Genomic DNA, 27,928 nt, shown 5'->3' on the forward strand with positions numbered 1-27,928 from the left:
CAATATGTTTAATTCTACATTCAAAAGTCTGCTTTTCAATTTCTTTTTCCCCTCCGATGTATGACAATGGAATTAGTATACAACTGAACACCAGCTCCATCTAGTTTACATTGGGATATAAAAATACACTAACCGAAAAGCTTGCTCTTAGAACGGTAGCCTGTTTCCGTTCGGAAGCGATTCAGTTGCAACGCGTCTCATCGGCTGCAAGAACAGTTGCTCCGTTTTTTTTTTCGAATGTACATCTTTATTAAACAAATACAGTTGACGCCTTAAAGATAATTTTTATAATATGTCGTCATAGATAGTATTTCACTTTCCTAGCCTGTGCAGCGTGTATATGCGGCCGCGCGTGTGTGTCTGTCGGTGTGTGTCGGTGTGTACGTGTGAACGTATGTTTATCTTTTTTTATCCTCTCCACGTGTACAATGCTATTGCTAATATTCCTCTTGTCGAACGATTCTCAGTTGCAGAATAACAATGTTAATTTGACGTTTCTGTGCGTCGCGTGCAGACGCGCCGAGCAACTCAGTGTGTCACGTTTAAATTAAAGACTCATGTCGTAAACTTTTGCCTTGGCCGTACGAGTCGCGGTACGACTTGAAACGTGCTTAGCGTACAGATAGTATCATTTATCCGTAATAATTAAATCCCTTAACTGTACTATAATCATTACTTAATCTTATTAGTTAACACACAATCAATCTGCGATGGGAGGGAATTTAGTCGGCCTGTCAACGCTTCGTCCGTGGGCCTAGCTAGTCGGTAGTTGATTATTTCATTCATTACAACATCACCGTAGGATTGGTTTATTTTTGCTTCTTCCTCTTTCTCTCTTACTCGCTCTTCTCTCTCTCTCTAAACGCTGAATTATCTCAGTTACGTGATAGACACGTACCTACTGCACGTAATTTCTGCGACCTTTCTCTTTTATCGGAATATACGCACGTGTATATATATATATATATTTTTTTTTCTTTTTATACGAATCAGAGGCGAGCGTGTTCCGTGTGATTTCGCCATGCGTCCAAGTGCTCTAACGGATCCAGGCCAAGCGACACTCTCCAGGAACGAGAATTCGCGGTTGCGGAGCGCCACCGTGGACCCTTTTACGATCACGAATAACGTCCCTCGATCGGTGCAGCTTGATCCGCCGTGGAATTGAAAATATTTCGCTGACTATTTAGGCGAACGGTACGTGTAAATGTCGAAGAGTATGTATATTTATATACGTAAACATACATACACGGATACATGTGCATATGTATACGTACACTAGCTGCCTACAAAATACAATAGTACATTACAAATTCGTACCTTCCTCTCTCTTTTCCATCTCTGTCTCTCTCTCTCTCTCTCTCTCTCTCTCTCTCTCTCTCTCTCTCGCGCGCGCTTTCTCGCCTTCTCCCTTTTATATCATCATTTGCAAACAGCTTAGATATATTTTTATGTATAATATATATATTATATAATAGTATCATCTAGTTGGTTTTGTTCTGCGTAGTTCCTCTCTTTCTCACAATCATTAATTAAGTACATCTTTAGAGCAAATGTGTGTACACCTAGTTAGGTTGCAGGTGGTGTCGTTATCTCTCGTGGATCCGTTTCGCTACCAGCCGGGAAAGGAATCTTCTCTGATATCGTGTCGCAATGGTTCATTGGGCGGCGTAACAAAAAGAAAAACAAACGCTCCCTTCCTGTATCCTACGTTAGAGTAGTCGTCGCGCTCGCTCAAAGCTATCCTCCCGTCCAAGCCTACTCCCGGCACACGAAATGCGGCAACTCGCATCCGCGCGCGCGCGCGTGGCCGCTACTCGATGCGTACTCCAAAAGCCAGCGTCTTCCTTTTGTGCAATTGTTTCGTTTCGCATTTAACGCCAGCTTAAAAGACCGCAGAAAGGATCTGGCGATGTTGTGCGATCAAAAAGGAATGTATCATTTAAATTTTACGATTCGGTGAATCTTTTACAACCCACTTATAAATCCGTGATCGTCTCTGATACGTTGCGGTGTTAATTCCCGTGAAAAGATTGCAATTAATCCTCGTTCGAGCAGGGATCGTTCCCTCGAGCGTTCCATCGTACGTAAGTAAAATGTATTCAACGTTAGATCGATATCGTGTCTTCTCTTTTCCGGGGCGGGGGGGGGGGGGGAGTAACTTGATTTCACGTTTGCAAGAACTACGAACCGAGAAAGCAAATCAAGCTGAAGATTTAAGAGTCACATTTTGCAGTTCACCTACGAACTCGCGAAATTAAACGGAGAGGACTAATAATAATAAATGGCAACGTATATTCGCTTTTCGCCCCCGGTTCACTTTCCTCTCGATCTTCATTCCTTTCGCGACATTGCGAGCCTGTCGATCGAGGTGCCGTTTGCTCGTCTTTTATCTGATCTAAAGTAAAGCGGACAAGTATAACGCGTCTATCTTTACGTGAACGCGATAAGAGAATGAAAGTATCTCCCCGAAAGCGGGACGACAAGAAACAGAAGTCGCAATTATGGCAAGTAACATCATCACGATAGCGAGTCACTATGTAGGAGCTCTTACGAAAAGTTTTCAAAACTTCCGACGAATCTCTTATAAAAATGATATGATATGCTCGTTGGAAAAATAAATTGTTCATATAGTTTCTATGAATATAGATATCCGTACACAAACTTTCAGTACTAAATATTCAATCGGTCGGTATAACTCTAAATACATGAATACATACATAAGATCCTTTCATTACTTCGTAGCGAGTATGAAATGCGCAGTCGTTACGAGATCATTTATCGACAATTAATACCCTGCGGATCATTGCACGTACGAGGCATCGTTTGACAAGCGACCCTCCTGCCCGCCGAGCGGCGCGGCTCGAGCATTAGGATCGCACGCACGCATCGCGGCATAATATCATGGCGCGTCCCGTTCCGGCGAACGTGCGGGATCGTTGTCAACGAATGGCCGCGGCATCTCTATGCGTCTGCTCCTTAACACCTATGCCATTCTAACAGTAATGTTTAAAATACAACAACAGTAGAGCGGTTGGCTTCCGAGAGACTCTCGTGCGGTACGCCTAACATGCGAGATACTGACGGCAAATCAGTTCAAGTTTCGCTATTAAAATATAGAGTAGAATTCAACATACTAGTTGCATAAAGGCACGTAAAAATCAGTTTCTCTATGAAAAGAGTGATTGCACAATAATTCCTTTTAAAAAAATAACAAACGATACACCTCCACCGTGGTTAATCGCTGCGCATTATTTAGAATAATCGGTTCTTTCATTCTCTCTGTCCTCCTTGGCGCGGATGGCTGCTCACCACAGAATAATGATCGGACGCTGTATGTATATGTAAGTACACGTGTCTCATGCACATACACATGTACTTCATACAGTCTGTATACGCAATGAATTCGCATACAAATCTATATGCATGCGCACACATGTATACAGATATGATATTATACCGTACTTAATGGTGAAGCACTATCATAAGATGCGCGGCAATGTCCTTACTAAGAGCTAAGAGTTTATAGATTGATTAGGAAGGAACATTGTGCAAATTATTACAGGTTTTACTTAAGAAATACAGTGGAAAATCGGGCAAGTATCATACCATGGCCCAGGCCCAGCCCGACTCACGCGCTGGCAATAAGGAATACAGTGTATCTCGGTTGAGCTAATAATTCTTCCTCGGTTAGGCTGATAAAAAATCATCCCCACTACCATTTCTTATCTACTTGGGACGTGGGGACCCTCACAACCGAGCGTTCGACATCTGAGAACAATGGGACCATAAATGACAGAGATGGCAGTAGGCGTTAAGAAGGGATGAATGTCAAGTTCCGCATGTCGCGTCGGATCTTCACGAAAATGGCACCATTCGATTCTCGGTTTGTTCCCGATTAAAAACCACCAAAAGATCATGTAAATCGGACTATAATTAACGAAATTACATGAAATGTTAATTGGCAGTGTTTAATGTCAACTTTGCTGAAAACAGTCCGATTTACATGGAATTTGGTGCGTTTTAATCGGGACAATGCCAGGAATCCATTGGTGTCACTTTCGTAGCGATGCGTTGAGAAATAACGAATTTGATTTTGTGAATTAAATGTTAGAGCGACCCTAGGTGCGACGCGGCGTCTTTTGGTCTTCACCGACGCGACGTCGAGTCGCACGTCGATCGCTAGGGCATTTAATTTACACGATCAAATTCTTTATTTTTCGTCATATCGATATGAAAGTGACGCCAATGGATTCCTGGCACTGTCTCGATTAGAACGCACCGAATCCCATGTAAATCGGACTATTTTGAACGACGTTGATTTTAAATTTTGCAAAATCACTTTTCATGTAATTTTGTTAATTACAGTCCGATTTACATGATCTTTCGGTGTCTTTTAATTGGGAAAACGCCAGGAATCGATTGGTGCAATTTTCGGGAAGATCCGACCAGAAATGCGAAACTTGACACTCTGCCCTTCTCAATGGCTAGTGCTATCCTCGTCTTCCCGGTCCCCTGTTCTCGAGCGCCGAAAGCCATGCAACTCAGCGAAGCGTAAAATCGGAGGAGTAAAATTCGCCTACCACCCCGAAGGAGAGATACTCTCCAAACCCTGCGATTATCAGCTTAACCGTGATCAATTGTATGTTTTTTCGTCTTTCCGTTTTCATAGATAGCGTGCTAATACGAGGATCCACGTCGCGGGAATACGTTCTACAAAAACATTCTCTTCGAATCATACGAAAGACACGATTGTTACGAAAAATATATTTCCTTGAGATCAAATGTCGACTTAAAAATTTAGTTAAAAGTAAGGAACGATATAATCGATTCAGATCACGTTATCGGGCCGTCCTGCGTACAGAAAAGCAAATTATAATCAGTAGAGCGAATATAGCCAGCGTTAGTAAAAATTTATGATAGTAATCGCGGAATAAAACAAGATAGAACAAAAGGAGGAGAAGATAATTGAGAGTATAAAAAAGGTTCCCTTGTCCTACTACTATTTGATAATAAAAATTAATAATAGTAATAATAATAGTAGCGGTAATAATAATTATTAATAATAATAATTAGCAGTAATGAATGAGAAATATAAATTAATTGTTTCCAATGCTTACCGAGAACTTCCCAGTAAACTTAAGTATCTTTTACCTATCGAACTGTCAGTGACACGTTGTAGATAGAAAGTGTTTTAACTATTCGATAAAGCGTCCCGCACTCTTACTTTGCTGGCTTTTAAGGAGAGTACTAACTAATTGGTGCATTAACATTTTCACGATACCAATGTCATCTATGGGGACGGATATAATACGATGTTTTCGCATTTACAACAGGAATCTCGGAGTAATTGGGTTAACATTGTGAATATCACGGAAAGTTGCAGATATCTTTGACGGCTTACGTCAAAATATGAATGTCACGAGCGAGTATCGATATAGTCGGAGCGAATTATTAGCAGCTCCCAGTAGAATAGCGCGGAATCCTATATGCTTCGCGAAGCACGATAAGAAACGAAAAAATAATGATCATTTCGGAAGGGGACGATGGAAAGCAATACGAGTTAGTACTCCGCTTAATTACCACACGAAGAAAAGGGGGATGGGTGAATGCAGAGGAATAGTAATTTAAACATCACGATGATCCCACTCCAAGTCATGAGGCGAATTGTGACGGCGATGTCGGGCGTTGCTTAGCTCGCAATCGTTGTCGCAATCGGAACTATCTACGTCGTCATCTCTGTACGAGCCATCCTCCGAGTCTGAGCTTCCGGAATCATCGACATCCTCGTCTCTCTGGCTCTGATGGTGAGGATCGTGTTCCGTGAGCCTCTCCATTGGGTTCACGGTAATAGCTAGCGCGGAATCGTCCCAAGCCATCTCAGTCTCGGCCGCCAATTCGTCGCCGGCGGATCGTCGTCGTTTGGCAGCGCCCCTCACTCTCGCCGCCCCAACCACCGCCATTAAGAGCAAGAAGCAAATGCAAGCGGCTGCAACGATCGTAACCGCATGGCTGCCGCTCGCACCGCCGATCCCTCTGTTACCTTCGCGAAGCATAGTTGTCGCGTATTCCTCTGGCAGATCGGCGTGATGGGGGGACAGCTGCGCGTGACCAGGCACTGGCTCGAGAATTCTAGCTATCGGCGGCTCGCCCGGAGTGGAGTGAGGGACAGCGGTTGTTTTCTCTTTCGGGTGAATAACAGCGAGCGTCTGCACGTACTCGTTACTAGCGAACCGACCGCTCAGCTCGGAGCAGGTCAATTTGAAGACACGATCGAGGTAATAGGCTGGCTTGCGATTCGTGTACATGATAAGACGGATCAGCTGCTGGTAGTTGTAAGGGGTATCGGCTCCCGAGAGAACAACACCATCCCGATCTACGCGCGCGGTGATAGAATGGTATCTACGCAGAGCATCGCCAGGCAAGCCTAAGCTCTCGTGGTCCGGGTTGAGGCTCGGGTAAACGCTGACCGCGCACGCGTCCAATCTGGCCGCGGAGCCAGCAGTGACGCGAGCGTCCGGAAATACTCGCACGCCCAAACGGAAATCCGCGTACTCCCTGGCCACATAGCCGGTGCCGTTCACGGTTATGCCTGGACGCGGCGGTGGCAGCACAGTGACGTACGATTGCACGGTTGGTACCGGCAGTGGATTGTTCTCGCTGCCTTCGCATACGATTGTCGTTTCTAAACGGAAATTACGTCGGCCCGGGGTAGGGAAACGTCTGGAGTTGGAGTAACCGATGCGACGCAGAATCGTTTCGACGTTGGTGCGATTGTCTCCATCGATTCGTACCTCTGTCAGGTCGGAATTGGTGAGCAGCTGGGTCCCCGGTTGGAGCATATCCATGGATGGCATGCGAATCCCTTCCTGGCAGCGGCGCAGGCAAGACAGAACGTCCGGCTTCTCGTTCCTCCCAACCAGAACAGAGAGCCCGGCTAGGTAACCGCGGAAATGATGTTTCGTTTTATTGTCAGAGCCCTGCCAGCACGCGCCAACGATCAGGGTGGTGTTCACGTCTTTCGCAGGGTGCAGCGGCCAATCGTCGATCACTTCGGGATTCTTCTCGTCCGTGCGCCATTCCTCTCCGTCGACGTACAAGCTCACGTGCGGGAAGTCGACCTGGACAGCGTAATGATGCCACTTGTCGTCGCACACTTGGCTAAGCTTCCAGCGCCACTCGGCAGGCCGGAAGATATTAGGATCGCCTTCGGAGAAGTCGCGTCTGAGTAGCAAAATCAGTCTGCAGTTCCTGATGAACAGGGCGTAGTGGTGTCTATTCATTTCTGGAATTCGAACACGGTCAGTTGTTTAATCGACGGATCAAAATTGTGTCTTATAAGGTATCGCTTCGCTTTTAACGAATAGAAAATCGACGAGCAACGAAGGAGACTTACTGTGATCGTCAGCAGCGCACAATATGTGCTCCTTAACGTGAGGATCTTGCCTGGGGTGAGGACGGTGCTTCACCCAAACGCCGATAGTGAATTTCTGTGCCAAGGAATGCTCCAGGACGTCGTTCGGTACAATGGCAGCGGAATCAACGCCGTCGAACTCGAAGATCTCGTCCGCTTCTCTGCCCTCATCCCGGGACAAAGACGCCGTCCAGGAAGTCGTAGGCCCAGGTGTTGGTAATAAATCCACGCTGTCGCGAGATGCGCCGCATAATTTGCGCTGGCTACGCACGCCATATGTGTCACGGTCGCAACCTTTCCCTATATGGTCGGTGGCAAGGGTTAAGGTGGCTCTGACGTTACGCAATATGCATGGGGCGTCGCAAAGGTCCAGCCTGGCGGAAGGAAGCAATGGCTGGGAGCCCACGCCGGCGGCGTAATCGACCCTTTCTGGGATTCCTCTCCAACCAGGTGCACAGACACGGTTCACCTTAACGGTCACCATGGCTGGCGCGGACTGTTTCATGCCGCAGTCGTACGCCACCACGCTCAGGATGTAGTTGTGAGAACGTTCGTAATCCAATGGCTCGGTGTTGCGTATGGCTCCCTCATTGTCGATAATAAATGGCTGATCCGCTGTCAAGATCTCGTACTTGCATACATCGCCGAATTTCGGCGTGCAATCTCGGTCGGACGCCTCTACGCGCACTACTTCCTCGTACAGACGTCCCTCGTCTACCGTGCTGACGTAGGCCGGTTGTAGAAACTGTGGTGCGTACTCATTCACGTCCACCACGGTAATATGCACCGTGGCACTAAAATGAAATTAAAATCTTTCTTTAATAGACGGTCCAAGATGGATTCGAGGAATTCTAAAGCTGAGAAAAGAAGGGGAGCGCTCCTAGTTAATTTATTCACTCTGGCATGACGGATGCAGGATCTACTTGGATCCACGCTGACGATATTATCTTACTCGTTACTTATGTATACCATTGCTTTAAGGAAATAAAAGGGTTAAGGGGGTATACCCGTTTGAACCCTCGGAAAATGTATACATTTTGTGGATTTTTTTACAAGTCAACGGTTTGATGCAGATTTCCCGTTTTTTAACTATGTTTACATAGTATTATGAACTACTTATAAAAAAAGTTTCAGTTAAAAAACTATTGTTTTTCGGAAGTTACGGATACATGTCCGAAAGTCTCTCGATTTTAGACGGCTAAACGGTGGCCCTAAAAACTCGCGCTACGTTCAACCAATTTACTTCAAATTTTGCATGCAGAATCATAATAAGATTCCGCATCGTCCAACGAAGGCTTTTTTTATTTCGATTCCCCGTTTATTATTTATAAAGGAAAAAGGTGGATTTTTCTCTTAGAAAAATTTAACTTTACCTTTGATCTCTCACCATTTCTTTATTTTTCAAAATTTTCAAAATCGCCTTCGTTGGACAATGCGGAATCTTATTATGATTCTGCATGCAAAATTTGAAGTAAATGGGTTGAACGTAGCGCGAGTTTTTAGGGCCACCGTTTAGCCGTCTAAAATCGAGAGACTTTCGGACATGTATCCGTAACTTCCGAAAAACAATAGTTTTTTAACTGAAACTTTTTTTATAAGTAGTTCATAATACTATGTAAACATAGTTAAAAAACGGGAAATCTGCATCAAACCGTTGACTTGTAAAAAAATCCACAAAATGTATACATTTTCCGAGGGTTCAAACGGGTATACCCCCTTAAGTCACAGCAAAATGAAAGTCTGATACAAAACTGTAAGACTTTTTTATCGCGAGGTAAAAATCTCAGCGACAACTAAGTGTAAATAATAGAAATAGTCGCGAGAGATGAGATTTTTGAAAATATATCATGAAAATAATTGTCTCGTGAGATTATAGTCGCATGTGAGACACGATACATATTTTTGTCTCATCTTGGACTTGCACCTTAACACTTATGTACATAATCGACAACGTTCAAACGCGATAGAGAGAATACATTGAGTATCTGAACAAAGTTGTGTTAGCACGGCAAGCATTGAAAACCAAAGTCGAAGGAAATCATTAACCATGATACGCCAAGATTTGTTGACTTGCCTCCAGGATCAAAATTCCCGAGCTGTTGGAAAAGCTGTAAGAAAGGACTGAAAAATATTTCGATTATTTTATGCCCTTGGCATTTCCCTCGGAACACAATATTTCATACGCACCAAACTGATATAATGTAATCGCATTATAATGTGTGAACATTACTTCAAATATAATTATATTTTAAAAATAATTGTATTTCAGTATTCTCTTGTTAGAAATGAAACTACTTAGCATAAGTTATTATACATTTTCTATTCTTATCTACTTCTAACTGATTACAATTTCTACTTGCAAGTACAAGTAACTGCCTGATGTCATCTTTATTTACAAACAATAAAAGCTTCGCGTAATCTTTCTAGTATTCTCTAAGCAGGTATTCTCAGATATCCTGATAATGTTTCGTGCAATCATGGCACACAATGAACACTTTTGAAGCAATTATCTTTCGGAACGACTTCTAAGGCTATTATCTACGTACAAAGAGAGCCATTGATAAGGACTTGCTGAAAAGTCTAGTAAGTTTACCTGCTAAACCACCTACGAAGTTATGGTCATAAGCTTATAATACATTCCAAATAAAGGCAAACAAAAAAACTATGGCATAGGGTAAACGTACCAATAAATGAACACTTAAGGCTAATGAATGAACACTATTATAAAATTATGTTTGCAGCGCGATTGACTCCACGTGCTGGAAAAATTGTTTGGATCTGAAGCAAGAAATTACAAGAAGTCTCTAATTAATTAGTTGCTTCTTTTAATAACTTATTTTACTCATTTTAATAAAAAATGTCCATTCACTGGTACGTGTTCATTTACTGGTACATCCACCCTATCATAGAATCGTACTTCTGGAAAGCACCGCTTCAACAAAACGCACTTTCTTGCAAAATCAAGTGCAACAGCCTAAAGGTGTTGTAAAATAGTTCGTTAATTACATATGAACGTTGGCAATCATTTTGTAAATAATCAATGCAAGCAATCTAATCAAAAGTGAGGCAATTCGATCATGCATCCGTGAAGTACCGTCACCAAAAATTCAACAACTAGAATTACAGTGACTCGCATTAATATTCGGACACCTTTTAAAATCGCATAACTTTTTTAGAATTGGTCCAAACGACTTGAGTTTTTTTGAGAAGCTAGAAGGATTAGTTTGCTAAATGACGTATTTCATCGTTTTGAAAAAAGATGTATTTGGTCGGAATAGCGAAAAAAATAGTAAAGGTCGATTTTTAAACTTTTTTTTGTGAGCTTGGCAACTTACTGCAATCTACAAACGTTTTTTTTTTTAATTTCCATTACAAGCTCACAAAAAAAGTTTAAAAATCGATCTTTACTAATCTTTTCGCTATTCCAACCAAAACCATTTTTCTTCAAAACGACGAAAGGCGTCAGTTAGCAAACTAATCCTTCTAGCTTCTCAAAAAAAACTGAAGTCGTTTGGACCAATTCTAAGAAAGTTATGCGATTTTAAAAAGTGTCGGAATATTAATGCGAGTCACTGTACATTAAATTCACGAAAAGAGTGAGCGTATATCGCATAATTCATACTTTTCCGATAGTGCTCTATTGCAGCCGACAGCTTCGATGTCAAACTTGTAGTTGCGCCGTTTCTCGCAGTTCAGAGCCCGCAGTGCTCTCAGCTCCGCCATTCCTTTCTCTTTCAAAACGATCTCGAAGGGTGCTTCGCCATGATGTTTGTTCGCTATACGGAAGGAGCAGACTTTGGCACCCAAAGCTCTTATTTGTGGCGTGACCTCGACCAGAGTTTCGTTTTCCTTCACCAGGCCGTGGTATCCGCTTTCAAGACTATCCAAATCCAGCCGTGGAACTAGGAACACACGCGGTGGTATTTAGCATGACAATGATCAAAGGCAACCAACCATCGTTCTAATACGTGAAAGTGATATTACTTGTTACAGGTACTTTCGCAAGATTCGTGAGAAGACCAGTTAAGGGGGTGCAGGACTATTGAAATCTCGAAAAATCGATTTTTTTACCCGACTGCGGCACGCGAAGGAGGGTATTGTGTTTATCAGGCTATGTATGTATGCCCATGTTACGCTCTAGAGTCTGTACGGATACACCGATTTGGACAAATGAGGTGTCTTTAGAATTGTCTTGACGTGCCGAATGTTATAGGATATAAAAAAAATAAAAAAACATTAAAAAAAAAAATAAATAAAAATTAAAAGAATTAAAAAACCCGACTGCTTAAAAAACATTAAAAAAATTAAATTAATAAAAAAACATTAAATAAATTAAATTAAAAATTAATTTTTTTAATGTTTTTTTAAGCAGTCGGGTTTTTTAATTCTTTTAATTTTTCTTGTTTATTGTTAATTCTGAAAGTGTCATCCTTTGTGAACATTTACAACAAAGTTTCATGACGAAATTCGAACAATTACGGAAATAATAGCGCTGAATGTAATTGAGTAACGCCGAGTAACGGCCTCGCAGTGCGGTATTGGCGTAGGGGACTTAACTTTGAAGCGGTTTATCTCGAAACTACATTTTTAAAACACCGTACATTACGGTGTACATCATAACTTTTGAACGAATGAATATTTTCACTAGAAATTTTAACTGGAGGTGTAGAATTCCTTTCTCCAAAACATGGAATTTCCGCATCAACATTGGATGTTTATAAAAAATTTTATAAACGTTTAAAGGCGATTTTCTTCCGTAAAAATGTGGGGAAAACACTGATTCGTGTGTAAGTTTCACAATTTTTGTTTAAATTCGCCAGTCAAATTCCATGTTTTAGATTTTGGTGCAGAAATTACTCACCGCAAAGCGTTTTGCTTTCAGATGATTGGTTCACCTGATATTACGTACACAGACTACAGCTGCGCACCACGCAGGACCATCTTCAGCGCTTAATAATGTCAAGAAATTTGAACATTCCGACAATTTTTTTTTGGTAATTACTCGGAAACGCGTCCACAATAAACTATGAAAATTACGGGTGTAATGATTACTTGGTATCTAAGCAATCCGACACAAACGAAACCATCGATTTTACGTGTCCAATAGTCCTGTACAACCTTAAGGGGAGGTTCCGGTCTAAAAGTCGATTTTTTTTATTTCATTTTTCGAATGTTCAACATTTTAGGAATACGTGTTTAAAAGGATTTGTTGAAATTCGTAAAATCCCCGAAGTTATAGGCATTTGAGTAATACCCGGCCACTCGGCGCCCACGTAAAACTTTAAACGCGTTTTCCTCGAAACAGTGTTCTCAAAACGGTGGGACCTGTATTTCCAAAAGTTATCATCCGATTCGACTGAAACTTTTTTATTTTGAAGAATATACTTCTGGCTAGGGGGGATACCAGAACAAATACAAAAAATTAAAAATTTATATTTTTCAAAGGCGTTGAAAGGGTGAAAAGTATAGGGAAAAAGTGACTTCAAACTTCAAGTGTCGTTATTTTATAAAAGAATGTCAGTTTTGTATTTTTTTCTGGTTTCCCCCTTAGCCAGAAGTATATTCTTCAAAATAAGAAAAGTTTCAGTCGAATTGGATAGTAATTTTTGGAGATACAGGTCCCACCGATTTGGATCAATTTTTTGACGCCTTGACTTTAACGACTCCCCAGTGCCGTCTGCAATGATTAATTATAAAACAAAAAATATATTTCTATAATTTAAGACATCCTTAATACAATGCAAAAAATCCCATTAAATTTTATACAGTAGTTTTCCTTTAATTAATTCTAAAAATCACCTATTTTTTTGGGCTCTAGATCGGAAGGTCCCCTTAATGGAGTTTGGTGAATGGAATCAATGGTATGGTACATTAGAACCCCGATTATTCGAATCAATCGATAAACACTATGATGTTCGACTAATGCAGTGTTTTCCAATCTTTTTTGAGTCTCGATCACCTTTTATAATGTTCAAATAATCCCTCCCGTATAAGGTAAGGCAAATATTTCCTTCCTTTCATTTATGAAATACTAGCTTTACTACTCGGCATCGCCCAAAATTTAGAATCTGATTTTATAAAAAAAATTGATTTATTTATTTTTTGTGAAAATAGTTCCATTCATCTGGATTAGCTAGGCATAATCAGCTGGGGCACATTTTGTGACCCCAGAGCTTACCGTTCGAAAATTTTTAGGCCACAAACACATGTACACTTTTTGCTTTAGATACACTGGTAAATCCCTGGACTAATAAGAATGAATGTTACCGGAAGGTTTGCATTGAATTATAATCCAGGAATTAACTAGGTATGTTAACTTAGGAGAAGTGAAAAGAGGAGCGATGGTTAATATTTGCCATGTCAAACACAAACACTTTCTGCTTTATATATTAAGATTAGTGTTACATCATTAATAGAATATGTGAATGTAATTAAAATAAATAAGTGCTAAAAATCGTCGACTAAAAGTATCCGTGGCGACCCCCCAAAAAACACTTTGCGACCCACAGGATGAGAATCGTCGGACTAATGGAACAATTACGTTTTAACGTAATAAAGGATAATTTATTATATAATATTACATTTCTAACTAACGAGTTACATTAGCATTGGATAATTTCTTTCGCCTAACACTTTAATTTTCCAATTCCCCTGGGAAATTCTACAATCAGTTATAAAAGCCTGAATACACCTATCACAATTGGCGAAAATACATCATTTTTGATATTTCAAATTTAGGGGTGTACGTATGAGTTTGTGACTAACTCTGTGTATAGTACCTATGCATTATTTTGTATACACATATATCCTTGAAACCCCGTGACTTAGAAACATCGAGTGCTTTAACAAAAGAAATCTTATAAAATCATCAAATTTCCATTTAAATCTTAATAAAGAGAAATCTTATAAAATCATAAAATTCCCATATATATATATATATATATAAATATTTGTCTTATAAGATTTTGTTTAGAGAAAATAATAATTAAGGAATTTTTAGAAATATGGTTTTATGTTATATTACAACATAATATATTATATCTATATATATATATATATATATATATATATATATATATATATATATATATATATATATATATATATATATATAGTAGATATATTATATGTATATCTATAACGTATTAGAATATATTATGTTGTAATATAACATAAAACCATATTTCTAAAAATTCCCTAATTGTTCTTTTCTCTAAACAAAATCTTATAAGACGAATATTTCAAAACGAAGAAATTATTCAATTTAAATTTTCACTGAAACTGTATATTTTGGCAACAGGCACAATATGATTCGCGATAAGCTCGTAGCATTACAGAATTTCGTTTCTGAATCATAACATTATTTTTGTTCCCGGGCAATGTGATATCATCGTTGCCGAAGATACAATCCACGGCCTTAACGAATTTCTGAAAAAATTTTCTATTCACACTATCGTCTCGGAGTGGCCGCTGCACCGCCGAAGCGACTCGTTAAATCGTTTAAGCAGAGACCTAATAGTCGAGGCAGAAATATCCCACGGTGTGTGACACAATTTCACAACGTAATCTCACGGAATTTTCTTTTCGGTGAACTTGGTCGCAAAGAGAAACAAGGGTCTACGAAAATAGAGCGGGAAACTTTGGTGGAAACTGCAGGATCTCGAGGCTCGTGTTAGATGCTGAGACGCAATGATTAAACTTTCAAGATGCCCCGGACAAAACTTCAACGACTGTTTTAATCACCGCGCGGGCGCTAACGAAAACTGCGAATGTTTATTATTACTATGTTATCAGACCCTTAGATAAGATTAATAATTCACCGAGCTTGCTCTAAGTAGGTCGTTATTCCTTGAGAGGTGATTAGTGGTAATTAGTATTTATCTTTCAGTGCGTTCCCTTTTATATTATTTAAGCAAAGGGTGTGGTATTTTGATGAACGTAATAATGTTCGCGAGGAAGTTCCTCGGCTGAATGTGTTCCAAGTATTTATTGGTTAACCCTTTTCCACGGAACTTCCACGGTAAATGTTGTCGCACTGGAAAGTTCAATTACGCGTAACTTAAACTGTTTATTTTTAGAAGTCGGTAATCGTAAAAGCTCGAAAGCTGAGCGAAGTCGGTTTCGATTCAATTGGGGAGTTTCGTGGAAGTGTCGTATCAGTTGATTAATAATATCTGGTCAAAAGGTGGTCCTGAAATAAATGACTTTTTAGTATTTTGTGTTACGCCATCGGTATTTCATATAAATCGGATTAAGTTATTTCAGTTTTTAAGTTAAATATTAAATCTGGATAAAAGGGTGTGTAAATAATTAAATATTCGTGACGAACCCGTAAAATTTGGTAAACGCGCCCGAAACAAGGCATCGATTTCACATACGTCCGAAATATAAACTGCTATATCTTCAATTTTAACGCAGATATGGGTTTCTTATTTAATAATAGGTACATGAAGATGAACTATTTTTGTGCTACCTGCCAGCGATAACTCGATTTAAGCAAACGTTGCAGATATGCCCTTTCGAATTAACACGACAGTAATAACTTTATTTCATTATAGACTAAATAATGCTGGCAAAATACTTACAGTGCAGGAAAACAATTTTATCATTCCTCGTGTAGTTTTTATAGGCCAAACGTCACTTATTTTTGTATAAAAATGTTATTTGCGCTTGTAACAAATGTTTTATATATTTCTATATTTTTTTTTACACTACACAGTATCCTACTAATCCTACTAATATAATAAATGCGTGTGTTTGGATGTTTGGTTAATTAATCACGTCGCAACTACGCAACGGATTTTTCTAAAATTTTGTATGTACGTAGTCTAGAATCAAGAATATCATATGGGATATTTTTTATCCCGATTTTTTTAACCGACATTCCGTGACAATCGACGTTTTACCCGAGCAACGCCGGTATTTTTAGGCTAGTTAATAATATATTTGCTGTTTAATTCTCTGAGATCCTCAAAAACTGGTGTGCATATTAAAAAATCGTTCGTTCATTTAAGTTTTTTAGACCTCTTTGCAATATTGAAATCACTCGAGACTCTATTTAACTGCGAGCCTTTGAAAATCACTGATAGTAGCCTGGGTTATGTACATGTAGGAATCACCTACGTGTCTATTACTGTGCTTATTTAAAAACAAGCTGATAAATTATTAGTCGATAGATCTGAGATAGTCACGTGGTTATTTGCTTACTGATAAATTAACTTCAAACCGACTGATTTTTTAACTCTAATTTCCAATCTGCATTATCTACTGTCTTACTTTTACATTATCTCTCTTGTCTTTCTTTCTTTTTCCTGTTCGTACAGCTATCGTATTTCTGTAATGTTTCTTCTGATAATAATGAAAACCTGTCCATAAATAAAGAAATGAGTGAGTTATGTATTGATATACAATAAGTAAAATGAATAAACTCGAGGCGAGAGAAATTCGGTTCTGTAATCAGAAAATTTTAAATCCCATAAATCATACTCGAATTTATTCGAGTTGGTGCATATAATCAGGCCAAGTATTATTAGTGACTAGCATGGCAATTTACTCCGACTGTTAGTTATAGAGGAAAAAGGTGGTTTGCGAGGAAAAAAATGGGCTCACGAATTATACGATGTCGTACACTTCGAAATTACATACGAATGATACTGCTGATGGTACAAAATTACGTTCCTCATTAATGCTCATTAGCCTTTTCTGAGCAGGCGTAAAATAATTCGATTCCCCAAATCGCGTTGGCAATTTCAACGAAACGATATAGGTATAGAAATGTAGTTCGTTAGAAGTGGTACAATCATTTATTTATTTGGTGCATCTCGTTTAACAGTGCGAATTCAGTTATGACTTAAACCATTCGAGGCGTTACTATCGAACAAAGAGAGTATATTAGGTCGATGCAAAAGTTCGTTCGCTTCATTGAACCAAACTTTACTTTATTAAAAGTGAAAGTAGGCTTTCCTTGGCTATCTATGCCCTTTTTACACTTCTCTGGTAAAAGCACACGTGGGTGTAGTGAAAAAAGATATTTCTGTACACCTAACGTCACCTGGAAGTGAGCAAATGAATTTTTACACTGACCTAATATTTAGTTTGGAAAGGAAAATCTATAATGGAATATTGTTTTGTAATCATTGGTTAAAGGGATTTCGAAGTGACCATCAATTTCCAACTAGAATTAAATTTTTTAAATTAACTTAATGAAACGTCGAGGTTCAGGGTATTGTCTCGCAACTGAATAGCAATCTCTGTTGATTAATTGGGCGAAAGCTATTGATTAACCGAACTGGAAATAAATTTACCATTTTGTCTGATGTACCTAATTATTGATATGTGGTCCAAAACAGTTTGAGGAAGCTGAAATAAAGGGACTGCGTGTTTCGTGGCCCGATTTTTCTAAAATTTTGCAAATAGTCCGTGCAATTTATAATAATGCATTAAGTGCATACCTCTCGAAGTTATTTAAGGAAAGTTCCCAGCTATGTCTTTTTCAAATCTTGTATGTGAATCTACATATAAGATTGACGTTGGTTTAAATTTTAAATGACTACTTGTACGAAAAATAAAAATTATTAAAAATGTATATACGTAGAGTGTATACGTCTGTAACTACTCTATGAATTGTAATTAAATTACAACTGGATCCTAAGTATGATCTCGTCTATACACATGGGTGCATACAGATCGAGGTTCTGCAAAAGGTAAAATTTTGATCTCAATTTTCTCGAAAAGCATCGAGCAGTGCGCCATACACGTTTCACAGATTACTATACATGTTACGCACTAACTATATGTAAAATTTACACCAAATCGATGACCCGAATATCGTACACTCCCCTTGTAAATACCGCAATCGTCATTTAACCCTCGCCTGGCGTATGCAGGGTCCATTTTGACCCATCCGAACTATTTACATAGCAGTTCAATAACCTCTTTATTGTTAAAATTTCTAGTTGATTAAATCACTCCTTTCTTACGTAAGCAATAAATGGCGGCACTTACATTGACCACGGAATTGCTGGGCAAAATTATTATTCAGAAGCCGAACCGTGTAAATCTCGGTTTTAATGCTAATTGACTTACACTGATTGGCTTCTGAATCCTCCGTGTATTACTTGCTATTAGCATTATTTCTTTGAGAAAGTAAGAATTATCGTAGATTATAACGAGATTGGATTCTAATATGGAAGCTTCCTGCGAGGATTACATGCTCGAAAGTACTGGGCAAAATTGATTCTGCACGTGACACATGGTCGAGTCATCCGCTATTAAAACGAGAGCTACTGATAAAGCACAATGGCCTGATATATATATATGAACGTATAATATGCGTCAGTGTATAGTCCCCACAGGTATACCTGCTGCGGTTCCTGTATTCTATGCGTGCGGACCCTCCTCATTACTGTGCTGCTTAAGGGGGGGGGGGGGCAACGCTGTAATTGCTCGAAAATTAAAGGTATCTTTGGAAATTTATTAAAAGCAAACTACTTAATGAATTTAAAACCAGTTAATTCACTACAAGCAAATTTCACAAATTTTTTTCCCTGGTTCGCCATTTTATCATTTTTCGAAATTTTTCAGATCAAACCCGCCGTGCCGTAGCCATTCGCAAATAGTCTCTAAAACTTGTTGGTTTCTTCATTTCAGAAGAACCGTTTCGTCGGAAAGCTGTCAACCATGTCAGCGAAATTTTTTTTGCAGCGCTAAGTTACTGGTCCCGTGCAGCTTATAAATCTGCTTAAAATAAATTTCAAAAAATATATTCATGTAACTGAAATACCCAAGAAAAAGTCCTGAAAGTTTCAAAGAGATTCATTAAGTAGTTTGCTTTTAATAAATTCCCAAGGATACCTTTCCTTTGCGGGCTATTATCCGGTTGCCCAGCCCTTAAGGCGGATTCACAAGTATCGGTTCCGCGACGGATTAGTGCCGGCAGTGTCAGTGACTGCGACGAACCGCACCCTTCCAAAACAGGGAAACGGTATTTTTACCACTGACACTGACAGCACTGAACCGTCACGGGACCGATACGTGTGAATCCGCCTTTACTAGGCGCTGGCGACGCTTCGCCCAGGGGGCAGGGACAATTGGCTCGTCGACAGGCGAGTGCCAATACATCTGGCATACATACCAGATGACACATCCGTTACAGGAAATTGATTTGTTTATATTTTTCATATATCTCCTCCAGTGACCGATTCAGAGGGAGGGGGGTTCCCTCAGGGAAAAAATACTCATTTTAATTTGCAAAATACTTATTTTAACTTAGCAATATGAGAGAATGTGATAAATTCATACCAAAAAAAATACTTTTTCATTTAGCAGGAAATTATTATCTGGAAAGGTCCCTGGTTTATTTCTCAGACCTACGCCCCCTCTCCTCAAGAAAATTCGGGATTCGCCCCTGCGTTCCCCCCTCCCCCGAAAATCCCAAATCCGCCCCTGATCTCCACGAGAATATCACCGATGGATTGGTGAGGTCCTCTCGATGGAAATGCCTCCAAATACGACGCCATTCGGTCTATTTCCAATTATAGTTAACGTATAATTCCCATATTGGAAAATGGGACAAAATAGTCTGAACAGGGTCGGGGAACAGACTAATAATAAGCAGCCTATGCAAGGACGCTTGGTGCCAATGGCGCTAATACCAGGGGCACCCGGTTCACAAAAGGAGAATTTTTAATTTTCACCGAGCGGTTCTTTCGAGAAGCCGAGGTATATTATTTATCGGCATTATGAACCCAGCGGTGTTCTGTGCTTTTTGTGTGAGCCATCCCTGTCGAGCGCAAAAGGAGAATTTTTTTTAAATTTTATTAAACAGGTCTTTTGAGAAGCCGAGGTATATTGCGTAGGATAAAGAGTGACCCAAGAAATAGCCCCTTTTTGGGTCCCACGATTTTGGAACCGAATTTTGTGCCAAATGATAGCTTATGATGAGACATCAATCACTCGGAATTTTCAAGTTGAAGTGACAATTAGTTTCTGGGATATGAGAGGTGAAAGAAGTGAAAATTCATTAACGCGTCAGCCCATACGCTTCGATGTATAAACTTTTATGTCATTCCGATAATTTAAACAATTATTTCCAGGGGTTTTGCTGACTGCTAATAACGAATTTGAACTTAGATTTTCCAAATTCACGAGAAAAAAAAATCAAGAAATATAAATGTCTGTGTAGTAGGTGCGTTTTTAATATATCGTCCACAATGTTGAATTGGCCGTTTGATTTTTTTTCGTGAATTTTGAAACTCTAAGTTCAAAATCCTTATTAATTTTCGCGCTAATGAATTTTCACTTCTTTCACCTCTCATATCTCAGAAACTAATTGTCACCTCAACTTGAAAATTTCGAGTGATTGATGTCTCATAAGCTATCATTTGGCACAAAATTCAGTTCCAAAATCGTGGGACCAAAAAGGGACTAAAAAGGCCTCATTATGTGGTCACTCTTTGACGGCGTATATTAATGCTAAACATTATAATAATAATTCCAGAGCGCCATATAAATTCTTGCGTAAGGGCGCCAAGCACTCTAGCGCCGGCCCTGTGTGTAAATTACGTCGTGTTTGGATTCATTTTCATCCAGAGGAACTCGCCAGTCTATTGTTAATGCTCTCGCGCGTATTTACGAGAATTGTAATTTTCAGTAGTCGATGACTCATGCCGTATGCAAGGTCTATCGCTTCCAGATGTCGCGTCGATCGAAGGTCCAAGCTGCTGCTCTTTCGCTCACTCTCGGTGCGGCTAATTCACTCTCCTCGTCGAGCCGTTCGAGTGAAGATGCAGCGAGGCGTGAAATAATAAGGTATTAACTACAGTAGTGTCGCAAAAAGGGGGCGGGGTTCGGGGCTCGAAACAAGGTGATCCTTATCCCCTCCACTTCTTCTGTTTGCCGCGGCGAATGAGACAGACTGTGTATGACCGAGAGGAGCATTCATTGTCTGTTTTTCTCATTCGACGTGCGATAAGGCAATAAAGCCAAGCCGAAAAGACTTGACAGAAGTCTGTAGTTCCCCTTCCCCGGTTGCAAGCTGCAACGCATATAGTCACCGTACAAAAGCTTAACCATAAAATGCGACAAGTGGGGATACACGATGGCGGTTACTTAATAAATCCTCCACAATTTATGTACATGATTCCAAACCATGTAATTATAAAAAAGAATCAATGTCCTAACAGGCTCATACCTTTGAAAGAAAATATACGATTTTGCGAAAATTGGTTCAATTGGTCCCACAACGATTACAAGCAACGAAAATAATCGTGGACACCTCGCAAAATATTGAAATTCATTATATATTTTTTTTTATTAATAGTAACAGTTTTTTTCTTGCATATGTTCGATTTTCAGTGACTGCCATTTTTTGTACATTATTTCCAAATGTGTTTAATTTTCGTATTACGAATAAAGTTTCCACGATGTTAGTGGACTTCTTCTAAAAAACCTGCACCTTAAATCCATGGTAACAATATTTTTAAAAGGATAATCTGCTAAGCGTTACGATTTCGAGTGACACTCACTGTAGTTGAAAGTATGCAGAAAATGGCTAACTAATTATTTTGGTAGGGTGCGGATAGGAAGATGAAAGGAATTTTATTGAAATCCTACAACATAAAGAATTTTTTTATGGACCCTTTTTGGTGCTCTCATTACAAAGGTAGAGGCATTTGTGATTCCTTTGTATTAACGAAAACAATATAATACGACCGTTATTCGTATATCTTTTGTATGGTAGATGCAGAGAGGCGTATATGAAAAACTATGTGCTATGAAAAATGTTTTTACGAGGTATACGAAAAAAAAATAAAAATACATACATGTGCCTTTATTAATAAATAAAGGTATGCATGGATAAAATTCGTTATAGTAATTTTGCCAATATTTTCCCGTTTTTAAACCGCTATGCACTAGCAAGTAGTTGATGAAATATTTACTGTCTCCGGTTTAAATTATTCATTCAAATTTTAAGTAAAAATACTTAAATTCGTATGAGGTTAAGCTAATGGGGTCATCGGTTTTTACCAAACTATTTCTGGTGAATCTAAAATGATGATCCACAGGCGTAACCATTTATTGTCAGTAAATTGTATCCTCATAAAAAAACTTAAAAAAAGTAAAGAAATTACGCCAAGTACACGAAATCAAATAAATCACAAAAAATAGAAGATAATAATAATTACAAAATAAAAGAAAGATGTGAAATCAAAATGGGCTGCAAGTACGTAAAGGTGGTTTCCAACTGTGCTTAAGATGACACAACTACATATCCACAGCTAAAATGCTGTGTTCGTACATTGTGTTCATTCCATTACTCATATCGCGGACAATTTAATTAACCCATCAAAAAGAATCCCATTTAAAAACATTGTCGTAAATTAATAGCTTTAGAAAATTAATTAATGATAAATTAACCCTGGCGCTCCCGGGGGATTCCCCTCTGAAGGAGTCGGGGTGCCTTTTCAAGATTTCCCCCAGTTAAAAAAAATTATAAATTTTTTTTTATAAAGTTATAAAACTTAAAAAAAAAAATTTTAACGTGGAGACATCTTCAAAAGGCACCCCGACGCCTCCAGAAGGGAATCTCCCTTGGGCGCCAGGGTAGTGTGGGATTTTTACCCACTAAAACCCCACGGCCACTATGAAATTTTTAATAATTTACATGTAATATCTGTATTATTAAGTTCCATTGGCAGAAACGCTCGGACACCTTTTTTTTAATTTACTTATTTTCGACATAGATACATCGTGCCAAGGCTCATCAAAATCGGTGTCTACCACATGGTGTCCTCCCCTTTTTAGCACCCACTGCTTATTCACATCCTGCGTAATTTTAATTACGAAATTAAAGAGACACTGAACTCTGTGTACCGATATTAAAAAGAAAATTCTACTCCAATAAAAGATTTCCCCTTCTAAATGAAACAACTTTCTTATCGCCTTCGATAATCTAAGTAATTAAGCGCATACATTTAAACTGACTATACTATACGAGCCCATTACTATTCATCCTAACTCCCCAATCAAGCGATCTTCCGTTTTCATTTCAAAGTTTAGCTGTTAACTCTTAGTTACTAGCGCTGATAAACTTGATTAAACTGTTTAGCCCCTGTACACGCGGTTCGCGCTGTTCCTACGAAACTAACAAGACTGATCTTTAGAAACGAACCGAACCCGACATTTTTAGGAACTCACAGGTGGAGAAAATTTCTCCTCCACGCTCTCAGCAAGTTAAATAATCGCATTGCGCGTTCCCGAGGAGAACATGTCCGCGTGCAAGCGTGGGGTCAGAATCAAATTATCGTTATCCATCAATTATCCTAATGCGAAGTGAAATTCCCCACTAACGAGGAGAGGACCAGAACTGGAAAAGCTTTTGTAATGAGTCGTGTGGTAGGCTTTTTAGACAGAACTGGGCATTGGTTTCCAAGATATTTGCGTTTAAAAAATCAGTTATCACAGTCTGCGTACGGAATTAATTGCTGCACACGCTAATGTACAAACGTTCCATTATCAGCTGCTGTAATTCAGAAGCTGTACATTTCTATCTCGAAGAGTGAAGTGTGTATTAAACGAAATTAACCTGCTAATTTATGCAGAATGTTACTGTCCATCCAGATATTTTTTTTACGGGTCTGAGGAAAAAATTTGGGTTACAGGGGGATAACATTTTTTCGCTTGATATACGGTGCAGATTTACGCCCTAAAACAGTGCTGTCCGGCATAAGCTCCGGGGCTTAAAGACCCTCGTCTCTAGCACACATGAGCCCTAATTAGAGTTGGCCGTTATTGTGAAAATTCTGTATTAACATAAATCTCCAAGTAAAGATTTATTCCGAGAGTGTTATTACAGTTGCGCGTAAAGTGGATGCTACGTAAAAGTAACGAACCGCTTTTTAATAAACACGTAACAAAAATCTGAATGCATTTAATTTCACGCTTGTGAATAAAACGAACGTTATTAATTTAATAGCGGTGAGCTCCTCGAAAGCACCGGTCGTGGACGCGCTGAATTTTTCAATTCCATTCAATTGCATAATCGTAGACGCAAAAACGGGCGGCGAAGAAGAAATAAAATTCTACGGTGTGAAACGAAATTAAAAGCGTATTCGCCACTGCAGCATAAAATTGTGCTTGATATAAAACCTGTATAGCGCCGAGGGATGAAATCTCGCATGGAGCCCCTCCCGCGGGCAACGCTGTTTAAAGTATTGACCTGCAATTAAGAGTCACCCGGTATACGCGGCAGCGTTACGTCGCGTGTTAATCCTTGCTCCGTTGAAAAATGTCTCCCCCGCATCGAATATTCCCATCTGATTATATATCGGGAATGCGAAGAGGAGACGAATCGATACGGATATTGCATTTACAATTGAGCGTGCCCCGCGCGAACGTTTTAGCCTAATTTTATTTTAACGTGATTTTATCCCAGTCGACGATGATTAACCGATAATATTGTCGCGCGATAAGTATGATTTATAACCAGGCGCCTGGCGTCGTTCGAGATACTAAGGGACAGTGTCCAGTTAGTTAATTAGTATCGGCACTTCGCGATTACACGGACGCCGAAAAGAAACGAATTATACACTTGCTTCCTTAGCTTCTTATTCGAGTATAAAGATGAGCGCGCGAGGTGAAAGGGACCGGTCCACGCTGTCTCCTGTGCATCGAGCGTCGCTTTATTGAATATTGTCATGTACAGTTCGTTAATGCTTCGTGTTATTACGCAACGCGTTTCGCAAAATATCAGGATCACGAAGCTACTCGCGGCATCGAAATATTACTACCGCACACAGGAGACCTGTATGTTCGTCGCAAAAACCGTTATCGTTTGACATTAACTGGAAAATGATCATATTCCGCCGCGGGAATAAGTGGTAGTCGTGTTCGCGATAAAATGAAGAAGCAGAAATAATGATACTGAGCATTATGTAAGGTGGGAAGTAGCTACGTATACTCTCCGACGGGAATTTGTCACGGTGTACACTAAACCTGCACTTTTAGTGTGGAAATAATAGCTGCCGATAGAACAAGAGAATAATTATGCATTGCTTGGGCAAGAAATGCTGTTTGCAAGCGCGACGTTAACATCGGTATTGAACAGTGAATGAAGAAAATGTTTTCGTATCGCGAATTACAAAAGGACACGGGAATGTAAATTTGATCAAAAACATCTTGGTTTAAGCTTCGTTATAAATGTGTTTACGCTACAATGGGTAGCAAACACTAGAGTGAGTTTATTCGTTAACAAACTTCAATGGAAAGAAGCAGGGAAACTATTTGAATAGACTGTTCAAAAGTCGGAATGAACACGAGCCGGGGAAAGTAGTTTTCTTAATTTATTTTTAATAAGATTTCGTATCGTTTAATCGTCCGAGGTGGAGGTAACTAGATTTCTATAATATTTGCAAATCGTTTCAGTTTTGTGATTTTCAGATGACTGTTTGTTGCAGATAAATATTTTTTGTGGCAATATTTTATGTCAGAAGTCTTAACGCACCAGTGGGTTAAAGGCAGTGTTTTCTTTGTAATGACTATTTTTGAGATAATTAGTAATTAATTATTATTAAGAAAATAAAAATCTTTAACTGTTCTCGACTTTTTGAAATTAAACAAATAAGGATTAATTAAACTGTTACTTTTGTGTAAGGAAGTTTTCGCCGTTTGTAACTTGTGAGTAAACGACCCAATTTGGTATTTTCGGTACTGAGAGCATATTTTATGCATGCTGTTTGTCGTATATCCGCTAATTCATTGTGCAGATGGACGGTTGCTTGGTGCCAATGGTGGCCCCAGGGTATAGTCCTTCATTAAAAATCTCGAAGTGCCTGATTTTGCATTTTAAACATATTCAAAAAGTAACATACTAAAAAATATAACTGCGAGGTTACCTACTCGGTATATCTGTTTTCCTAATTACTATAGCCTGAGATGAAATGACGTGTGAAAACTGAATAAAAGGACCGTAAATGTATATTAACTCCGAGCACTCATTTCCGTATCTTATATTCGCATATGCAAAACATTAAAATTTGGGGGATACCCAAAATTATTAATATTTATACCTGGTACATTTTTAAAAGTGTTAATTATGAAATAAATAACACAAGAATACTCACGACCGATTTTATCGCGACTATCAACACACAGTGAAAGTAAAAAATATTTACGAGGTTCTTGCCGACAAGAAACTGAAACTACAAACCAAAATATCCGTCGAATTTCTAAATTCATTCCAACTGATAATGAGAAGAAAGTGTTAAGGCATAAAAGTGGCGTTCATCTCTGAGATGAAGCTGCATTTTTACAAAATGCAATGAAAATTCGTAATGTTTAAGAGCATGTCGATGAAAATTGTGTGTGTCAACACCTATGCCTTGCCATGAATATAACACGGGTATATTTTCAGTGTTTGTTTAGTACGAAAATATTTAACAATTAATCTGGACGCACCGAAATACTGACATTCTTGATACACGTAATTATAAGAGCTAATTGTGGAATATTTTTAGCAGCTACGCGTGATAAGATCACTTAAATTATCAAATTTCAATCGAGTCCACTTTCGATGCAAGCAGGCTCGACATCTGATTCATATCTATTTTGTTATAGTAACGAAACGTGACTATGCTGTTACCAGCGGGATCGTAACATATAATTCGTATTTATATCTGGATGTAGTTGGTTTGTCCTGTTCATGGCACATCGACCGATTCGTGGGCAAGTGCAATCACGTACCGCAGCAGCTATCGGGGCTAGTCAATGAATTCGCCATAACAGTTTCGGGTGACTGCAGGTGCTCCCGACAGAACAATTGCACCTGCGAGTTACTATACGACCAGCGATAAACCGAAAAAATGAATGGGGACTTGACGAGAAAAACGGAATAGAAGTACAGATCGTTGCAGATGTTCGTTCGAGGGAAGAAAGAGTTCATAGGAGGTTCAGGTAAATGTAGGGCATGAGAAAAGAGAAATGAAATCACCTCCATGATTGTTGAAGGAACTCGGTGTCGACTCGAGGGCTGGGATGCTCGCGTGGGAGAGACCGAGGGTCAGCCCGAAAAGCACAGCACTAGCCGCCAATACCATTTTCCTTGCCTCCTGTCCCCAGGATACTCCGATTATCAGTTCTCCACCCGACAGCACTTGACTTATCACTCGCAAGAACTCGCTTTTTAAAAGAGCATCGCCGTCTACTGCACGACTCGCTTGCGACACCACGCACAATCGCGAAGTCAATATTTGAGCAGAATATCGATTCGCCTGAAAACGTAGTGCCGATTCTCGTCGCTAGTCGGCGCGCCAGCTCCACGCTCGGAAACTGTGAACAAACATGGATGAGCCACGGACACGGAATTCGAAGCACGAAGAAAGTGTTGGACGCCAAAGGCTCGGGAACACGGGCGCAATTATGGATCTTGCACTTGTGTGACACGCCGAGTATCCCTCTCGGTGTGAATGCAAAATGTTGGGGAAAAGGGAAATTTAAAATGTAAATGTTGGAATATAGAAG

At 39.4% G+C, this 27,928-nt stretch overlaps 1 protein-coding gene across 1 annotated transcript; it reads right to left on the reverse strand.

The window, feature by feature from the left end:
* Positions 1 to 224: 224 nt before the first annotated feature.
* Positions 225 to 27,927, reverse strand: Cals (calsyntenin 1). The gene is made up of 4 exons (XM_076824561.1): positions 27,399 to 27,927; positions 11,034 to 11,313; positions 7,394 to 8,205; positions 225 to 7,282 (listed from the first exon to the last, which is right to left on the reverse strand). Exons 1-4 carry the CDS (start codon positions 27,502 to 27,504, stop codon positions 5,625 to 5,627), a joined length of 2,856 nt encoding a protein of 951 aa, XP_076680676.1. The 5' UTR covers positions 27,505 to 27,927; the 3' UTR covers positions 225 to 5,624.
* Between the last annotated feature and the right edge of the window lies 1 nt (position 27,928).

The sequence above is a fragment of the Andrena cerasifolii genome, chromosome 12, assembly GCF_050908995.1.
Source record: "Andrena cerasifolii isolate SP2316 chromosome 12, iyAndCera1_principal, whole genome shotgun sequence".
Classification (NCBI taxonomy): Eukaryota; Metazoa; Arthropoda; class Insecta; order Hymenoptera; family Andrenidae; genus Andrena; species Andrena cerasifolii.